We start from the raw sequence: 19,575 nt of genomic DNA, 5'->3' as shown, positions 1-19,575 counted from the left end.
GGCTGTTTACCCGAGTCACCTGTGTAATACAGTAGTCCACTCCTTTGGATAACCTATCCACTCCTTCCTGTGTGGCTTGTTTCACCTCTTTGATTTCCTTCTGAACTTCTACTTGGGACTGTACCACCATGAAATTAATCTGCTGGGTGAGAGTTTGTTCAGATGCCTGATTCTCATCAGCCATTATGATTTTGGTGGTTTTGGCCAGATTCTCCATTTCCTTCAACACATTATCATGGAGGGTGACGATGCATGTCTTGAGATGATTATAGTTTGCCACTGACTGATTTCCAATAGCTTGGATTCTTTTTTTTTTTTTACTTTGACCATTCCGCTGGTTCTTTTTGCGTTTATCGCTTTTTCTCTGGTCAAGAATGACCGACAGAAACAGGTTGAATGGGGGTACAGATGGGGGGAAGACACTCTGAGGAAGTTACGGCTTTGTCCGGGAATCGAACTTGCTACCCCAGATCCGTGACGAGCACGGTTGTCCCCGGCGCCGAAATAGCGCTCGAGGTACGCGGTGAGCTACTGGAGCTCCCCCAATAGCTTGGATTCTTATGTCAGAGCGGTTATTGAAGTCCTGCACATATTTGGTAAATTTTTGCATTGTCAATTTCTGCTGATCCATTGTCTGACACAACTGTAACCAATTTCCCTGAGTTTGGTAAGCCAGTTGGTTCAAATCCCTTGCCGGGGTAGCCATGACTCCTGGTAAGTCAATTGGGGACAAGGTGTCGGAGTTTGGGGAAGCCATGAAGTCCGAAGAGGCAGTCTTGTGTTCTCCAGAGTCGATTGAGAATTTTCCAGGTTGCAGAAGAACATTGGTTTCCTCTGTTCCTGTTAGTGAAGCAGGGTCCGTTTGGAGGTTGTTTAGTGGTTCCTGAAAATGCACACCATCTTTAGGCTTTGTCGCCAGGAATAGCATTGGAGACTCCTCCCCCCTTTGACGTTGAAAATTCTCAAATCTCATTTGTATAATACCCCTTTGGTCAGGTCTCTCAGTATCAGACTTTAAGGGAGTATCAACATCTGGAAGGTCTGGTCCCTTTAGATCCAACCCTAGACCTTCTGTTTTTGTGTCTAGGTCTGGTGGGTTTGGAGGCAGGTTGCTTGGTACAGGTGCAGCCTCAGCGCCATTAGACATTGTGAAATCAGTGGGGAGAATGTGCTTTATGTAAGGTTATAAACCCAAAATCAAATATTTAGAGCAGCACACAGCACATTAATGAACCCACATAGCCGAGCAATGCTTCAAACCTTCACAATATAAATTTTTTCACTTTTCAAAAGTTGTCAACTGCACCAAAAGCATAATGCACTTTTTTTTTTTTTTTAAACTTAATTTTTTAGCGTTTATCGCTTTTTCTGGTCAAGCATGACCGACAGAAACAGGTTGAATGGGATATAGATCAGGGGAAGACACTCTGAGAAAATACGGCGAGTCCGGGAGTCGAACTCGTGTACCCCAGATCCGTGACGCGCACGGTTGTCCCCGACGCCGAAATAGCGCCGAGATACGCGGTGAGCTACTGGAGCTCCCCAGCATAATGCACCTTTAAAGAAAATAGTGCCATGCACCTTTAAACAAAACAGCGTAATGCACCTTTAAGGAAGATAGTGCCATGCACCTTTAAACAAAATAGGGTAATGTACCTTTAAAGAAGATAGTGCCATGCACCTTTAAACAAAATAGGGTAATGTACCTTTAAAGAAAATAGTGCCATGCACCTTTAACCAAAATAGCATAATGCACCTTTAAAGAAGATAGTGCCATGCACCTTTAAACAAAATAACAAAGTAACATCTGTATATATATTTTTTTAACACAGTACCTTTAAACCTTGGTTCCGTAGAGCCCCACGTTGGGCCCCATTTTATGTAGCGGTGTCCACTTATAGTGCCTATAACATTTACCGTTGGGCGCCAGACAGGGCCAAACCCTGCCAATGAAGATCAAATGACCTTTTTGATTTGATTAATTAGGCCTATAGCTCCGGCATAAGACTGTACCACATAATAGACAAATAATATAATAATTTGATTAATAGTAGGCCTGGACTAATGGGCAAGCTAAATCCTATGTTAGTTTGCTAACAAAGAAACACTCAGGAGTCATGCTCAAAGTGTCAAAATGTCCATGTATTGGATTAAAGTCAAAATCATAAGCAAACATTTCATAACACAAAACAATTCATTTTCAGACCAGCCTGTGATTAAACTCCCATAAACCAGTCCGTTCACTCAGTTCAGTTAATTTCGTAAACAGGTATATGTGTTTGCCAATAGTTCCAACTTTCAAGAGTTCGTGATGACCGCAACGCAACTGAGCGAATGAATGAAAAAATAGAAAGTCTCTAAAGAAAATATATATATGTGTGTGTGTGTGTGTGTGTGTGTGTGTGTGTGTGTGTGTGTGTGTGTGTGTGTGTGTGTGTGTGTGTGTGTGTGTGTGTGTGTGTGTGTGTGTGTGTGTGTGTGTGTGTGTGTGTGTGTGTGTGTGTGTGTGTGTGTGAGATGCGAGAGCAGGGGAAAGAGAGGGGCATTTGGCTTGGGGCTGGAGGTTGCAGAGAGAGAGAGAGGGGTGTTTGGCTTGGGGCTGGAGCGTGCAGGGAGAGGGAGAAAGAGAGAGAGGCGTTTGGCCTGGGGCTGGAGAGTGCAGAGAGAGAGAGAGAGAGGCGTTTGGCCTGGGCTGGAGAGTGCAGGGAGAAAGAGAGAGGGGCGTTTGGCCTGGGCTATGTGTAGCCACTGGTAGGAACTAGGAAGCTTGGAGGGTGTAATGTTGGAGTCGGAGACGCTTGCGTCACAGCCTCGGAACAGGAGCAAAACAAACACAGTGCAGCGTGTACCCTACCGCACCGAAGTTCGCGTTGGGTGAAGATGATCAGGTCGTAGACGTCCGGACTATCCACGTTGGTCATCCATCCCGTGTCAGGTGAGGTTTACTTGCGCGTTTTCAACGTTATCTAACTACGGTTCACGTTCTCCTTGCTCTTTATATCGGCTGCACGTCTTCCTTCAGTGAAACAACATCCAACTCGCCGCTCTCACTTCCGCATCATGTTCTCCTGTCTCAAATCTCACGTCTCACAAGGCCAACCCACCACCGTCTGACGTCTCTCCTCTTATCCGCTATCAGAGCTCAGATGAGCGCATCCGTAATTGACAGCCATAAAGGGACAGGCGCACTTTTACCAGGCAGGTTAAAGCCGCTCTGTTACAAGGTAAGAGAGGATGTCATGATCAACTGAAGGCATATGCTATGGAACAATATGTGCTTGGGTTTTCAGAAAAAGGCCAGCTATGTGACGCTAATCTCTCTAGTTAGTATCGTGTATTGCATCACCTAATGTGGATAGCATTTTGAATAGCATCAATGCTAGCTGGCTGGCTACAGCTTTATTTACTAAATTATGGAGGCTTTTTAATCGTCAATGTAAGAGAGGATGTCATGATCAACTGAAGGCATATGCTATGGAACAATATGTGCTTGGGTTTTCAGAAAAAGGCCAGCTATGTGACCAGGGCTTGACGTTAACATTTTTGGCTCACTAGCCACTGTGGCTAGTGGTTTTTCAAAGTCACTAGCCATTCAGCATTTTCACTAGCCAAAATTCCCCGCACTCGCGCCCCCACCCAAAAAGTTATAAATATAGGTAATTTCTTCTTCACTAACCCCTGCTGGGGACAGTATCATTGTAATCATACTGCTACACGCCAACTGTACAACTGTGCTTCTGACTGTTGACTCCATTGTTTACTACTGCCTGCGACCAGTGACTCAGCCGCAAAAGGAGCTCCAGTTGGGGCAACGGCTGACTGGGACAAGATGGAGGGTGTAGATGTGGAAGAGTTGTGTTGAACCTAGCAATTACATTGTTGCTCCAAACGCCGTGAACATTATCATTGACACACCTATGCCTTGGCTGTGTTGAACCTAGCAATTATAGTATTGCTCCAAACGCCGTGAACATTATCATTGACACACCTATGCAGGGCTTGACGTTAACTTTTTGGCTCACTAGCCAGTAGCCACTGTGGCTAGTGGTTTTCCAAAGTCACTAGCCACTCAGCATTTTCACTAGCCCTGGGCAGGTGGGCAGGTGTCAACGTCAAGCCCTGTATGTGACGCTAATCTCTCTAGTTAGTATCATGTATTGCATCAAGTGTAAGCACAGCAGAGCACAGCGCATAGTAGTATATTGAGCGAGCAGAGCACAGCGCATAGTAGTATATTGAGCGAGTAGTGTGGCGATAGTAGGGCTAACGCGATTGGGCGCTGAGAGGCCAATCAGGGCGCGCAAACCGAACGCGGAAGGACAACTGCCTTGGGTAAAGTATGCACGCGGAGGGGACACGTGATGCAAGGCTTCTATCCTCCCTACACCCGACCAGTGGAGGGCATAGTCGAGCAACGTTCAAGACAGGGGAGGGGAGAATTGGAAACACGAAATTGGGATGGGAGAAAAATAAGGAGAAAAAGTGATTTAAAAAAGAAAAAAAAAAGTATTTAAGTTGTCAAAAATCACAAATCACAAATAAGAATAAAAATACAGTTAGGGATATACATTCTAAAATATACAGTTATAAGTCAAACAAAACAACATTTTAATGTCATTCTGTGGCCAGTGAGTGAGGCACAGTTATGCGTTATATAGTCTGATGGCTGTTGGAATGAAGGACTTCCTGTCCCAGATTTCTTAAATTCCTTAAATCCAGATTTAACTCTGCCATTGGAAAGTGGAAATCTGTGTAGATCCATAGAGGTATGACTTAATAAGGTAATTATATGCCTGATATTCTATATTAATATTTCATATTGCATGTGTCCAGATGGCAAAATGCAGTACTCAGACATTAAAGCGTTCCGTCTTGAGACAGATTTCCATCAATTTGAGTCGACTATGAGAATTTTCTTTTGAAAAAAAAAAAGAATAATAATAATATATATTTTTTTGTTATATATATATCATTCCATTTGGGCTGTGGGGGTGCTTAATGTCTAAAGGAGTCGACGGAAGGCTTCTTGTCCTCTGCAAAAGCATGCAATTGGTCCACTGATGGATACATCTTGATATTTGTCTAGTCTAGTGTCTTCATTAGATGGGTGAAATCCTCTTTCAGTGCCTCTGTGCCTGTTTTCTTAGGCAGTTAGCCTCTGGTATGCGTGTCATTAGCGTTAGCCACACTTCTAGGCCTCTTTTCTTTTGGAAAGAATGATAAAAAAACAAATAATAATAATAATAATTATAATATATATATATATTTTTGCATTCGACTAAGAGGTTGGCAGTCGACTATAATAGAATAGTTGAGCTTATAGGACTAGATATTATAATCCCTTAGATAATCAGCACTTTTTTGAATGGGGTAGTGGTAAAAGCTTCACTGGGGTCTTCAGGTGGGCACCCTCCTTCATTGGTGTTTCGTTGACAGGCCCACGACACCTCCGAAGGGCTCAACGGCAACACCTGGCGTCCCAGGTGTGCCCCCCTCTGCTTTTACCCCTCGATGGTCATTTTGCAGCCCAATTGGGGTCCTTTCTCTTAATCCATAGCCATCTGCTGCTTCGTTCGGCAGCCTCTGACAGTGTTTTGACAGCTTGTCGGAATGCCTGTCCTCGCACTCCCATCCCCTTAAGAAGCTTGGTTGTGGACATGGCAACAAAGCCTCTAGAACCAACCTCCACCGGAAGCACCTGGGCACGCCAGCCGCGTTGTTCTGCCTCGGCTGCTATGTCGGAGTACTTCAGTCGTTTACGTTCATATGCTTCACCAACTGCAGCCTCCCATGGTACAGTTAGTTCCACAATGAATACAGACTTCTGGGAGGTTGACCACAAGACCAGGTCCGGCCTGAGGTTAGTTGTAATTATCTCAGGCGGAAAGATTAGTTTCTGGTCCAAGTCAACCTGCATTCTCCAATCCCGGGCAGTGTCCAGGAGGGTTGCCTCCACTCTTGCAGATGGCTTTGCTGGGAGCTGTCCTGCTCTTACAAAAGAAGTGGTGTTTGAGTGTCTAGGCATTGGGGGAGGGAGGGCATTGTTGGTAGTTCTCCTTCCTTCCAGGGTGATTGCCAGTTGTCTTAGGACCTGGTTGTGTCTCCAGGTGTAGCGCCCTTGGGACAAACTGGTTTTGCAGCCGGTGAGGATGTGCCTCAGTGTTGCGGGGGTTTTGCAAAGCACACAAGAAGGATCTTCTCCAAACCACTGGTTTAGGTTCTTGGGCGTGGGGAGAACATCATAGGTGGCTCTGATGATGAAGCTGATTTGGCTTCCTTCCATCTCCCAAAGATCCTTCCATGTGAGCTTACGATGCTCCAGGTTTTCCCAGCTAGTCCATTGGCCCTGTTTGGACTGTGAGACTGCCTTTGCGCATCTGTCTGCCTCCTCTTGTTGCCGAACCTGAGCCACCACCAGCTTTCTCCTCTGGGTTGATGTTGCCTTGTGCCATGTGGGTCGACTTGTCCCAAGTCCAAACACCATGCTGCACCTGTCCTACAATGTCTCCATGCCTGAGAGCAGATTTTGCTTGCTGTACGGCCTCAGATGGGATCCATTTCCTCCCAGTTACCAGTCTGGGAGCAGCCGCTCGGAAATACTTTTATTATCCCATGGGAAATTTGACACTGCAAATCGCTCAACATTTAAACAGGACAGGTCACAAATTAGAATAATAACACAAATCAAATCAAGTTGCCTAGGATAAGAGTAGAGTAAAATAGAATAAAAATGGAATAAAATATACAGTAAATAAATACAGTAAAAATATACTGAGCATGGGGGAAGGGGGGGGGGGTACAGGTAGTAAAAACAACACAAGCAGTGTAAACAAATTGGTCAATATAATTAACTATCTAACTAACTGAAATATATATTCACAGTATCCACAGTGTCACATAAGGTGCAGTATGCATCAGGTAGTGTATTGTCCTCCTTGGGTTCCTATTAGTCCTAGGTCAATGTCTGGCAGCAGTCGCTGCCCCCTGTTGTGGAGCCTGGAGGCCGCTAGTCGTGGCCTCCTGCCACTATGGAGCTGCCGCTCTGTGCTCAGTGATGCAGTGAGGCACAGTGATGCATTGTATAGTCTGATGGCTGTTGGAATGAAGGACTTCCTGTGCCGTTCAGTGCTGCATTTGGGTAGTGTGAGCCTAGCACTGAACATGCTCCTCCTGTCAGCCAAGTCTGTGTATAGTGGGTGGGAGGGGTTTTCCCTGATGGCCTAGAGCTTAGCAAGGCTCCTCCTCTCCGCCACCCTCGCTAGAGAGTCGACTATTCGACTAATAGGGGTCAGCCCTAGCAAATATACAGTACTGTTACCCATAGATCCTAACAGAGAATATATACATAATATGGGGAGGAGACTGTACATTAGGAGACTGTACACAAAGTGACGTCAGACTACACCTCCCTATTTAGGAGAAAATTGTTTGCATGATTAAAAACGATGGTTCAAACGTCCGTTCGAAAAACCCTGGCGAATGTTCGAATCCCAAAGACAGGCTTGGGGACAGCTCTAACTGGAGCTGAGCTGAATGTGTTAAAATAGACATAAAAAAGTGAAGGATTGGACTTTGTGAGCTAACTGTAATACAATGTTATTTTTTACAATCATTTACATAACATCTTAAGAAATTACTATGTGTATGGGAACTGACAAAAAAGGTAATGGTAAAGGTAACGCTTAAAATGTATTATTGCAGTGGCAAAAGGCGCTGCGAAATTTTTTGGGTGCACCTAAATTATTTTCTTCTCTGTGCATGCAGTAGGAGTAGGAAGACGTGCACCGTTAGCCTAGCTTAGCGTCAGTCACTGGAAGTAGGTTCCTCCATTAGCCTAGTTCCCAACGTCTTCCTACTCCTACTGCATGCACAGAGAAGAAAAAGGTATGCATTAGGGGTGGACGGTATAAACGGTATACGGTATAAACGGTATGAATTTTGACTATACCGTCTAACCGGTAGAGCAGCTCTAAAATAGCAATGACGTCATGTAACCACAGCGCGACTATTTCAATCGCATTTGCCCCTAAAAATAGATCGAATTAGTCATAGATAATAGATATGTGCAAACTGGAAAAAGTTATTTAGGAGGCTTCGCGCAGTGGGCGCACTGGGCGTGTCAACACGCAATTGTCATTTCATAATAAACACATATCACCGCGGCGCACAGCAAGTTTCAATTTCAGTTCCTTGCATTTTTAACCAGTGGAGAAAGGTAAGAGATCTTACCTATCGTTTTTCTTATATGAATTATTCTACGTTAATAAAACATACCTGGTGATCAACTACAGTTTGCTGTAAACATTATGATATGTGTGTAGTGTTATGATAACGACGGGAGGACGGCTGCAGCAGTGGATTTGCGAAATAGCATGCAGCTGCAGAGCCGCAGAGCCAGTGGCTCTTTCAGGTCTGGTCACAGGCCCGCTCAACAGCGCCCCCCCACCAAACGGCTGAACGACCTGAAAGAGCCACTGGCTCTGCGGCTCTGCAGCTACATATGCTTCTAGCAAAATCCAGCCCCGCTGTTTGCAATGGGAGCAGCACGGAGTCTCGACTCGGGACTTATTTTATTTGGAATATAATGACTTTATACGCAAAAGTAGCCTAGTTTTAAGTTAAAATATTATAAATCTACATGCCTTGAGGATGTCATTCTTTATATAGCCTGCCTATCAGGCAAAAAAAATTATTCTAACGGAAACACTGATACCGTGATATATACCGTTACCGTCTATGCTTCAAATTATACCGTGATATACATTTTAGACCATACCGTCCACCCCTAGTATGCATCTTCTTGTCTAACTCCAGAGTTCCCAAAATGTTGGAGAGTTAAGATACATACCTTTTTCTTCTCTGTGCATGCAGTAGGAGTAGGAAGACGTGCACCGTTAGCCTAGCTTAGCATCAGTCACTGGAAGTAGGTTCCTCCATTAGCCTAGTTCCCAACGTCTTCCTACTCTTACTGCATGCACAGAGAAGAAAAAGGTATGCATCGTCTTGTCTAACTCCAGGGTAGATGGCAAATAAGCTAATTTCCCAAAATGTTGGAGTTTTCCTTTAAGATATAACTATATTTGCTACATCTCACCTGGCGAATTTCTTTCACAAAGGTGCATCTGTTCTCAGACGTCTTGGCAACATCCTGGGTACTGGCAGAGGCCACCTGCCTCGAGAGAGAAACACTGTCATGACAGACTACCAGACCAGGCTCTTGTTCATGACTTGGGGTTCTGAGTTTACTGGCCTCACCAAAAGCCAAAATTATCACTGTTTTTATCTAAAATCACATCACAAAGATCAACGCTGTTCTCATTTTACAGAGGCATCGCTGGCGTCCAAAAGGAAGAGTGATCTTCAGAGTGCATCGACCCGTGTCTTCCCCCAGTCAAAGCCTAAAAGCCAGCCGGTACCAGGTGGTGTGTCCAGACCCTCCACCACAGGCAGACCTTGTCCCAGACCCGTTGACATCAAGGTGATTTTTTCCACTAGGGAAGTACTGACAGAGATACAGGTACTGGATATTAGGCCAATATCTCTTCTGGATTATACTCAATTCTTGTCCATTGACCCAAAACTAATAGTCTAAAGTTTGTTAAGCCGTTAATAAAAAGTGATACTCATATTTTAATACTCTGTATTGGTAGTGAAAAAGTGATATTGGTGAGTCCTTCTTTTCCAGCCTATCAATCTAATCTGCAGTTGCATACAGTTTGACATCATTGAATGCCAGTAGCTCCACAACCGTGGGCACGGACTGCTGCCAATAGTTGGAAAGCTAACGGCTGGAGAACTTGAGAACTGTCTGACTCTTAATACTAAACACTGGACGGACTCTGGTGCAGTGTGCTACTATGATATGGCCAACCATGTATGCCATCATCACTGTTATTACTGACTGATTGAATCCTGCTGCCATTCCACTACTATTACTATGTTCTACTATTGCTATTATTATAATTTCTGCCCCCCCATGCTGCTATGAATGGTAAATGGTGCATTTGAGCAGATGATGGCGCGACCCAGGTCAGTCGCCGTTGGTTTTGCTCCGCAAAGATTGTGCATACTTTTAGTTATTATGTTTATTTTTACTACCCTTTTTATGGAAACTACACTGGCAGGGACGTCATACGACCGCCAGTCACTTATAGACCTAAACTCCGGACTTAAAGAGGAGTTTAGAGACACTTTATGCCAAGATTGGCCATTGGAGATCAGGCGGGACAGAGACAAAGAGAAGGGGGACAAAGATGGCGGCGGCAGGAAGAAACACAGGGGAAGGAGGAGCGGAATCAGAATAAGGCTAATGTAACTGAGGGGTACAATTCCCTGACTGTATTGATAAGTATGGTATCATTAAACCACTACCGCTTTATGTACTTTAACTTCTGGCCATACAGTACACGATATCTAAATATGATGAACACTTTCCCACAATGAAAACGGGTCCACACAAAGGTAATAATCAAATATTTAATATATAGCAAAAGGTACATATAATAGTTACTATTACATTTATGATTTGAATGCACTTGTAAGGCAAATGAGTACTCGTAGGCAAATCAACACTGAATGTCCAATCTCTGGTTACGCAGGAAGCAAGTATACAACCTGGCTCTTAGGGAATTAGATCTATGGTACTCTTAATGATATAGCAGGATAATTCTGGAAGGGGTCCTCCCGGTTGTAGGCCGGTAGGGGGGGTAGGAGAGCCGTCGGCAGTAGCCCGTCTGGTCAACGATTTCTAGAGAGAATTCAGGTACAGAAGACAGTGCAGTAGAATCTTGATCCACAGATGAATACACCTTGGCTCTCTTGTAGGCTGTAGCTGTAGCTGTAGGTCCACAATGAAGAAGAAGCGAGGCGACCTCAGTCTGGTCTGAGCGCCGTCTCACCTTGACTCCTCTCGGGGTAAATCCAACACTCACCGGTGTTGGCGATTATCCGCTCCACAAATCAAAGTACCAAAGCAAATATATATTCCATGCCGCATAGGGCTCAGCAGTCGTCGGGTAGGTAATCCAATGTACAGGTCCACTCGGTCCTCGCCTAGAACTCCTCGGATAAAAGCGCCACGTGTGGTCTGCCCAACCTGGTTAAGACTCTAGATAACACGAGGAAGCGATGGGGATGCTGCTCACTTTAGAACTCTAACCGCACGATGCACCATACATAATAGACTATTATTAACCTAATAGAAATACGTCGCACTCGACGGTACAGTGCCAAACTCTGACAATTCAGCTATTAATTCGCACGAGGTATCAATGCTATTCTAAGGCCAAACAGGCCATACTACACCGCACGCGGTATCGTGGGTGAGGCTTCACGTTCTGTTACTTAGTTGGGTAGAAGGGTAAAGGACTAAGGGATAAGAGGACTTCTACATTTACTTGCGCCATATTTATATGCACGGTGAACAAATAGTGCCACTCTCTTTTCGGTAGCCGTATTCCTGCGCAGAGCCGGGGCTAGTAGAGACATGTCTCGTCGGTACCATTGAACTTGGCTCCAAGGGGCTTGTCTCCTGGCGCCAGGTCCTTGTCCAATAAGAGAATGAACTATTATGGGCTATAGTAGACTAAAGGGATATTCCGTGTATATGTACAAGGAATATACAAGGGATATCAAACGATATACAAATACTATTCAATATATATCCATAAATAAATATATATATTCGGTTTAATCTGATCCTTCGTAACAGCTAAAAAGATCTGATTACCGTCCGGCGATCCCATCCATTTTTCTGGCAAATGCACGCTCGCTGGAGAACAAGATGGATGATTTACGGGCGAGGGTTCGATTCCAGCGAGAAGTGAGAGACTGTAACATCATGTGCTTCACGGAGACATGGCTGGAACCAGCGACTCCGGATCACAGCGTCTCTCCTTCGGACTCCTTCACCGTCTTCCGAGCGGACCGTACAGAAGCCTCCGGTAAGAGCGTTGGCGGGGGTGTCTGTCTCCTCACAAACAATGGCTGGACTAGCCCGAAGGAGATTAAGATACTCTCCAGTTCATGCTCCCCGGATCTCGAACATCTTTCCATTCAATGTCGACCATTTCATCTCCCCCGAGAATTCACCACCATCATCATGACGGCGGTGTACATCCCTCCCCAAGCGAACACTGTCGGGGCCCTGGCGGAGCTACAGGAGCAGCTCAACATCCACCAGATAAAACATCCGGACGCAGCAATGATCATAGCAGGCGACTTCAACCAGGCGAATCTGAAGAAAGTGATGCCATCCTTTTTTCAGCACATCGCCTGCTCCACCAGGGGAGGAAACACGCTGGATCATTGCTACACCCCGTTCAGAGCCGACTATAAAGCGGTACCGGCTCCACCATTAGCGGGGGCTACAAGCACCTCGGATCACGACTCCATTTTCCTACTTCCGGCTTACAGGCAGAGATCACGCGACGCCGTCGTGTCACGTGAGGTAAAGAGCTGGTCCGACCAATCAGAGGCCACGCTTCAGGACGCTCTAGAGGACGTAGACTGGGGAATGTTCCAGGGAAGCGCCAGTGACGTCAGCGAGTTCGCAGATACTGTTGTTAGCTTCATAGCAACTTTAGCTGATAGTATCGTCCCCACAAAAAAGGCGAGGGTGTTCCCGAACCAGAAACCGTGGGTGGATAGTACTATCAGAGCAGCTCTGAAAACTTGCACCACTGCTTACAACCTGGGCAGAGAGACAGAAAATATGGAGGAGTATAAGGCAACAGTCTATACCAGACCTGGGCATTGTACGGCCCGCGGGATAATAAAAAAAAAATTAAAAACAAATACAAAAAATATATTTTTTTTAATATTTTTTTTTTTTTTTTTTTTTCTCAACGTTCACACGCTTTTCATGTCAACGTTCACACGCTTATACATATATATACGCTTACCTAGGATTTGACTTGATTCAACAACAAAGCAGTCGGGGCAAGCCGAAAACGGTGGAAAGTGTGGTTATTTGAAGTTTGGATTTCTTTTTTCACAACTGAGGTAGGTAGATAAAAATTTTAGAGACTAAAGTACAGAAAAAAGGTACCGTTGGGTACCGGTATCAATTCACCGGTACCGGTACCGTATCGGTTCAAATGTGAACGGTACCCATCCCTACTGAACACACAACTGCAGGGCAAGGGCATTTTTGCTCATGAAATGCATAGCCATGTGAAAGCCTTCATGACAAAGTTGCAATTAATTTCAAGGCAACTAGGCAGCAACAATCTCAAACACATGAAAACCCTGAAAGAAGTCAAACCATCAGCTGATCACCGGCACAGGTACTCATCCATGTTGGGAGCACTGCATGATGAATTTTCAAGGCGTTTTCAAGATTTCAAAAAGGTTGAGGATGAAATGCAACTGGTTTTCTCTCCCTTTACCTGCAGTGTTGATAGTGCACCCACTGATGTTCAGCTTGAACTCATTGACCTGCAGTCTGATTCACTTGAAAGAGCACTTTAAGTCAGCATCACTGCTAGAGTTCTACTCTGCTCTCAAGGAGGAGAACTTTCCAAACATGAGGAGACATGCTCAGAAAAGTAAAAAAGGCTACTGGGACACTTTTCTTTACACAGTTCAGTGACATGTCTTGTTTATTTTGGCTATAAGATGATGTGATGTCTTTAGAAAGCTAAGAAAATCCTTGTTTCAATAGTATATGAAACTCAAAATAATAACTTTATTTGTATAGCACTTTTTTATACATGCCCTTTGTTATTAATGTTTCACATTTTGTTTATCATTTTGGAAATAAATTCTATTTGAATAAATGATATTTTTGAAAGCTAACCTCACCTTTTAATTGCCAAATAATAACATACACTCTTACCAGGGGTCAAAACAATGCCATTTACTGCTTTTTATATAGAAATAAAATGTATATTATGCATAATTGAGTTTGGAATTTTGGCCCGGCCCTCCAACATATTTTCAGTTGCTCATTCGGCCCCCCGGGAAAAATAATTGCCCATCCCTGGTCTATACTCTGCGTAAGGCTGTTAAACTTGCTAAGAGGATGTATGCTGACAAGATGGAGGCACAAATGGCACAAAATGACACAAGAGGCTTATGGCAGGGACTGCGGACGATAACTGACTACAAAGTCAGCGCCCCCTCAATGGGGAGCGACGACGCCTCTCTCGTGGACAAACTCAACTCATTCTATGCACGGTTTGATGCAAACATTGGCGACGCTAGCTCACCAGCTAACGACGACACTGACGCGCCGGCTGTCGTGGAGGGGGGGGGGGCATCCGCGGGGGGTGGGCGGGGACGCTCTCTCATTGACGGAACACAGTGTGAGAAGAGCATTTATGGGGGTGAACACCAGGAAGGCTGCTCGCCCAGATGGGATAACAGGACGTATACTTAAGTCCTGTGCTAACCAGCTATCCCCTGTGTTCACCACCATATTTAATCTATCCCTGGCTGAATCCGTGGTACCTGCCTGCTTCAATGTGTCTACTATTATCCCGGTACCAAAGAAATCCTCCCCAACAGGTCTCAATGACTACAGACCGGTGGCACTCACCTCTGTGGCCATGAAATGTTTTGAGAGGCTGGTTAAGGATCACATTTGTGCCTCCCTCCCCAGTGATATGGACCCTATGCAATTTGCATACAGGCCAAACAGGTCCACTGATGATGCGGTCTCCCAAGTACTGCACAGCACCCTCTCTCACCTAGACCGCCAGAAGGGGGGCTATGTGAGACTGTTGTTCATTGACTACAGCTCAGCGTTCAACACCATAGTCCCCACCAGACTGGTGGACAAGCTGATCGAGCTGGGTCTGAGCTCCGCTCTGAGCGCCTGGATACTGGACTTTCTGAGTGAAAGGCCCCAGGCGGTCAGGGTGGGGCGGTCAGACCTCCAACACCATCACCCTGAGTATCGGGTCCCCCCAGGGCTGTGTTCTGAGCCCCCTGTTGTATTCACTATACACACATGACTGTGTGGCCAAGTTCAGCTCCAACTCCATTGTGAAGTTTGCGGACGACACAGTGGTGGTGGGGCTGATCTCTGACGACGACGAGAAGGCCTACCGGGAGGAGGTTGAGGTACTGGAACGCTGGTGCCAAGACAACAGCCTGCTCCTGAACATTGGTAAAACCAAGGAGCTGATCGTGGATTTTAGGAGAAAACAGCAGGGGACACACACACCACTGAGGATAAACGGGGCTACCGTGGACAGGGTGAGCAGCTTCAAGTACCTGGGGGTCCACATCTCAGAGGATCTGACATGGACAACACACATAGACTCAGTCGTAAAAAAGGCGAAGCAGCGCCTCTACCACCTGAGACAGTTAAGGAAGTTCAGAGTATCGGGGAAGATACTCCAGTCCTTCTACTCCGGAGCTGTAGAGAGCATCCTGACTGGAAACATCACTTCCTGGTATGGAAACAGCATGGCACAGGACAAGAAGGCCCTACAGAGAGTGGTACGCTCAGCCGAGCGTACTAAGGGTATTGCACTACCACCCCTGCAGGTCCTATATAACAAGAGGTGCAAATCCAGAGCCTGCAGAATAATGAAAGACCCTCACCACCCCAACAACAGCCTGTTCAAGCTGCTGCGGTCAGGCAAATGCCTGCGAACACCAGCAACTAGGACAGAGAGACTTCGGCTCAGCTTCTTCCCCCAGGCCATCAGAGCCTTGAACACTGAACTCTCCACACACAAGCACACATGAGCACACACACAACACACACACTGTACACGCTCACACACTAGCAGCCACTTTAACATGAACACACACTCATGCTGCACACGCTCACACTTATGGTCACTTTACAAAATGAAAGGTCACTTTAAAAAATAGTATAGTATAACTTGAGATTGTATAATATAGCATTGTATAGCAGTGTACATAAAGACCCAGTGCCTCATCCGTAGCTAACAGTGTATTGCACTATCACAGGACCTAGCATGTCTTACCATGCTCTTGTAAAAACTCATGTACATATACCGATATGCCCTACTTTGATTACTTGTATTATTGCACAAATGTCGTTTAGCATCCTATTGGATTCTTACTATTGTATTATTGTATTATGCACAATCGTTGCGGGCAAGACCCCCCGCATTTCATTGTATACTTGTATGCCGTGACAAATAAAACTCTTGACTTGACTATATAACAGCTTTTATCCAAAGTGCTTTACAATTCTGTTCCTCACATTCACCCATTCACTCACACACCGATGGCGGAGGCAACCATGCAAGGTACCAACCTGCTCATTGGGAGCAATTAGGGGTTATGTGTCTTGCTCAAGGACACTTCGAGGAGCGGGAATCAAACCGGGAACCTTTCCAATTACCTCCTGAGCCACTGTCGCCCCCCGCAAGTGCTATGACACTTGCATTTAATAAATAAACACTTGACTTGAAATGGTATGCCTGTGATGTCTGCACCCCAGGTTACCCCACGTGTGGGTAAAGCTCCGGAGGGAAGAGGCACAGCTGGGAAGCAGTCCCCGAAGAGAGACATGAAGAACTTCAAGAACGTGGACAGCAAGCTGGCCAGTCTGATCATGAACGAGATAGTGGACAGGTATGTTTATTATATGGATCCCCATTAGTCTACAGTGTAGACTCTACACCCATGGGTGAAAGACTATTCTTCCTGGTGTCCGAACACATAACTTACAACATTGACATTACGACATTCTATTGCAATAGAATGGAAATGTTAGATCCTATGGCAATGAGCATAGGAAAATTAGGATTACAATGCTCAGGTTGGGCAATCCGGTGGACCATGGGAGAAAGTCAATCGCGGAGGATGTGTTCTTGGAACACAGGCATGTTCGACTTTCTGGGAGAGGGGAAAATAGGGGATTTTTATTTGTATATATATATGTTTTTAAGCTCAGCTCTCAACGGGACCTCATTAATTGGATGTGCATCTATTGTAGCTTCATACTCCAGAAACATTACCAAAAACTACACGAAAACATGCATAGACTATGGCTAGTTTGAATATAATGGTATGGAACACCGGTGGGATAAACAAACAACACAAGCGCAAAAGCGTGCTTACACTGATGAAAAAAGAACATGTGGACGTGGCACTATTAAGCGAAACGCACATTTTAGAGGGAGACATAAATACGTTAGCGGATAACATATACCATAATATTGGTCACTCTTCTTTTGCTACGAGAACTAGAGGGGTAGCCATAGTCGTCAGACGCAAATTAAATATCGAATTGAAAGGGGTATGGTCGGATGCTGAGGGGCGCATAACTATAGCTAGGATTATACACAATAACAGGAAAATTGCATTGGCAGCGGTATATGCCCCGAATTTGTACGAAGTGGGTTTCTTCACTTCACTAACAGGAGAAATGTTAAACCATCCCGAGTACTCATACATAATAGGTGCGGATTTTAATGCCATTTGGAACCCAAGGATGGACAAAACTTACCTTTCCTTCTCCAGCGAACAAAAGAATTCATCTAAAGCATTAAAAGATTGGTCGAAATCAACAGGAGTAACTGATTTATGGCGTTCACTTAACCCCATGACCCGCAAGTACTCCTGTCGTTCGGCGAGACACAACACACTATCCAGAATTGATTACGTCTTTGCATCCCCGAGAATATTTGATAAATACGAAGTGGAAATGACACCCAATGCGCTATCAGATCACTGCTACTTAATCCTGAAAGCAACATTTGGTACATTATCTACCCGGGCCCCAAGATGGCGTTTTAATTCGATGCTGCTTAACAACAAGGAATTCATTACACAAATTAAAGAAGCTCTCACAGTATTCCTACAAGTTAATGCTAACTCGGTGCAAGATCCCAGAATATTATGGATGTCGGTAAAGAGTATGATCAAGGATTTCTCGGATAGATTTACCTCCATATTGCGCAAAAATCAAAACACAAAACTGTCTGAAATGGAAACGCTTTACTCAACGCTTTTTAATTCTTTAAAATACAACAACTCTACTAGACTAGATAACCAAGTTAACATTCTAAAGACCGAGATCAAAGCAATGTACAGACAAAAATCGGAATTGCAAATACGCAGCACTAGACAACAGCAGTACTTCCAAGGTTCTAAACCTAGTCACCTATTAGCCATGCGACTAAGAATTAATGCAAAATTTGCAGATATAACTGCCATTAGGAAACAACAAGCTCTAGTAACAGAACCCAAAATAATAAACGATACATTCAAAGAATTCTACTCCGATTTATATAACTCAGAAACGACCCTTGATCAAGACAAATTAGACACATATCTTAATCAAATTACTCTCCCTAAACTTACGGATGAAGACGCTAAACAGTTAGAAGTACCGATCACATTAGAAGAACTCAAGAAGGCCATATCCGGAATGAAAAACGGCAAAGCTCCGGGAATTGACGGTATCCCATCAGAAATGTACATTTCTTGCTGGGACATATTTGGACCCTTATTACTAAATATGATCTTATACTCAGTCAAAGAGGGAAGCTTCATCGAACACCAAAATACCGCACTCATTTCAGTTCTTCACAAAAAAGACAAAGACCCCACTGAATGCGGTAGTTACCGTCCTTTAAGCCTCCTCGGAACCGATGTCAAACTGTACTCTAAGATATTAGCCATCAGATTGCAAAAGCATATGACGTCTTTAGTTCATACGGACCAAACAGGCTTCATAAAAGGTCGCCTGATCAATGATAACATAAGGCGAATACTGCACGTACTAGATACAGACAAAGAGGACATCACACCTAAGGCGATACTATCCCTGGATGCTATGAAAGCATTTGACAGGTTGGAATGGTCGTTTCTATGGGCAGTATTGGAAAGGATGGGGTTAGGAAAAGGTTTCATTGATATGATTAAAGTACTATACAAGGACCCATCGGCCATGATTACAACAGGCACAATCATCTCCAAAATCTTTCCGGTATCACGCTCTGCCAGACAGGGTTGCCCTCTTAGTCCCGGACTATTCAATTTATCATTAGAGCCTTTAGCACAATATATAAGACAATCCCAATCCATAGAACCAATCGTAATCAAGGGCACACAACAAAAAATTAGTTTATATGCGGACGACGTAATATTGTTCATGCAAAACCCCAACACCACATTGCCTCATCTGCTCAAGTTGATTGAGAACTTTGGTGATTTATCGGGATTTAAGATAAATTGGCCGAAGTCGGCTTTCCTTCCACTTAACACCCCTGCAAAAAAAGATATAACCCTCCCAGGTGCGATACCGATGGTAAAACATTTCAGATGCTTGGGAGTGGAAATATTCCCCACCATAAGACAAACGGTGAAGCACAATTACACAAAAATACAGAACAAAATCAAGGACGACCTGGACAGGTGGGCAAAACTTAAAAACTCAGTACAGGCAAGGGTATCAATAGTTAAGATGGATGTATTACCAAGAATCAATTTCTTCAGCTCAATGCTTCCGTTACCTCCTCCAGAGGGCTACTGGAAAAGATTACAAACCTCCACATACAAATTTATTTGGAATAACAAACCACCTCGCATAAAAAGATCCACCGCACAGAGAAGTAAAGCAGACGGTGGCATGGCAGTCCC

General features: G+C 44.6%; 1 protein-coding gene across 2 annotated transcripts in view; it reads left to right on the top strand.

Annotated features, from left to right (window-relative positions):
- LOC311234056 (spastin-like) overlaps positions 1-19,575 on the top strand; it is a 104,262-nt gene that overhangs the window by 41,013 nt on the left and 43,674 nt on the right. Inside the window, exons 4-5 of one of the 2 annotated variants that reach the window (XM_084321148.1) lie at positions 9,327-9,478; positions 16,427-16,560. In XM_084321148.1, coding sequence (XP_084177274.1) covers positions 9,327-9,478; positions 16,427-16,560 — 286 coding nt within the window. The remainder of the gene's footprint in view (positions 1-9,326; positions 9,479-16,426; positions 16,561-19,575) is intronic. The other variant, XM_084321149.1, reaches the window with a different exon arrangement.

This window comes from Notolepis coatsorum (genome assembly GCF_963971535.1).
Source record: "Notolepis coatsorum genome assembly, chromosome: 9".
NCBI classification, from domain to species: Eukaryota; Metazoa; Chordata; class Actinopteri; order Aulopiformes; family Paralepididae; genus Notolepis; species Notolepis coatsorum.
The sequence above is the reverse complement of the archived record's forward strand: the minus strand, read 5'-3'. Positions and strand labels throughout refer to the sequence as shown.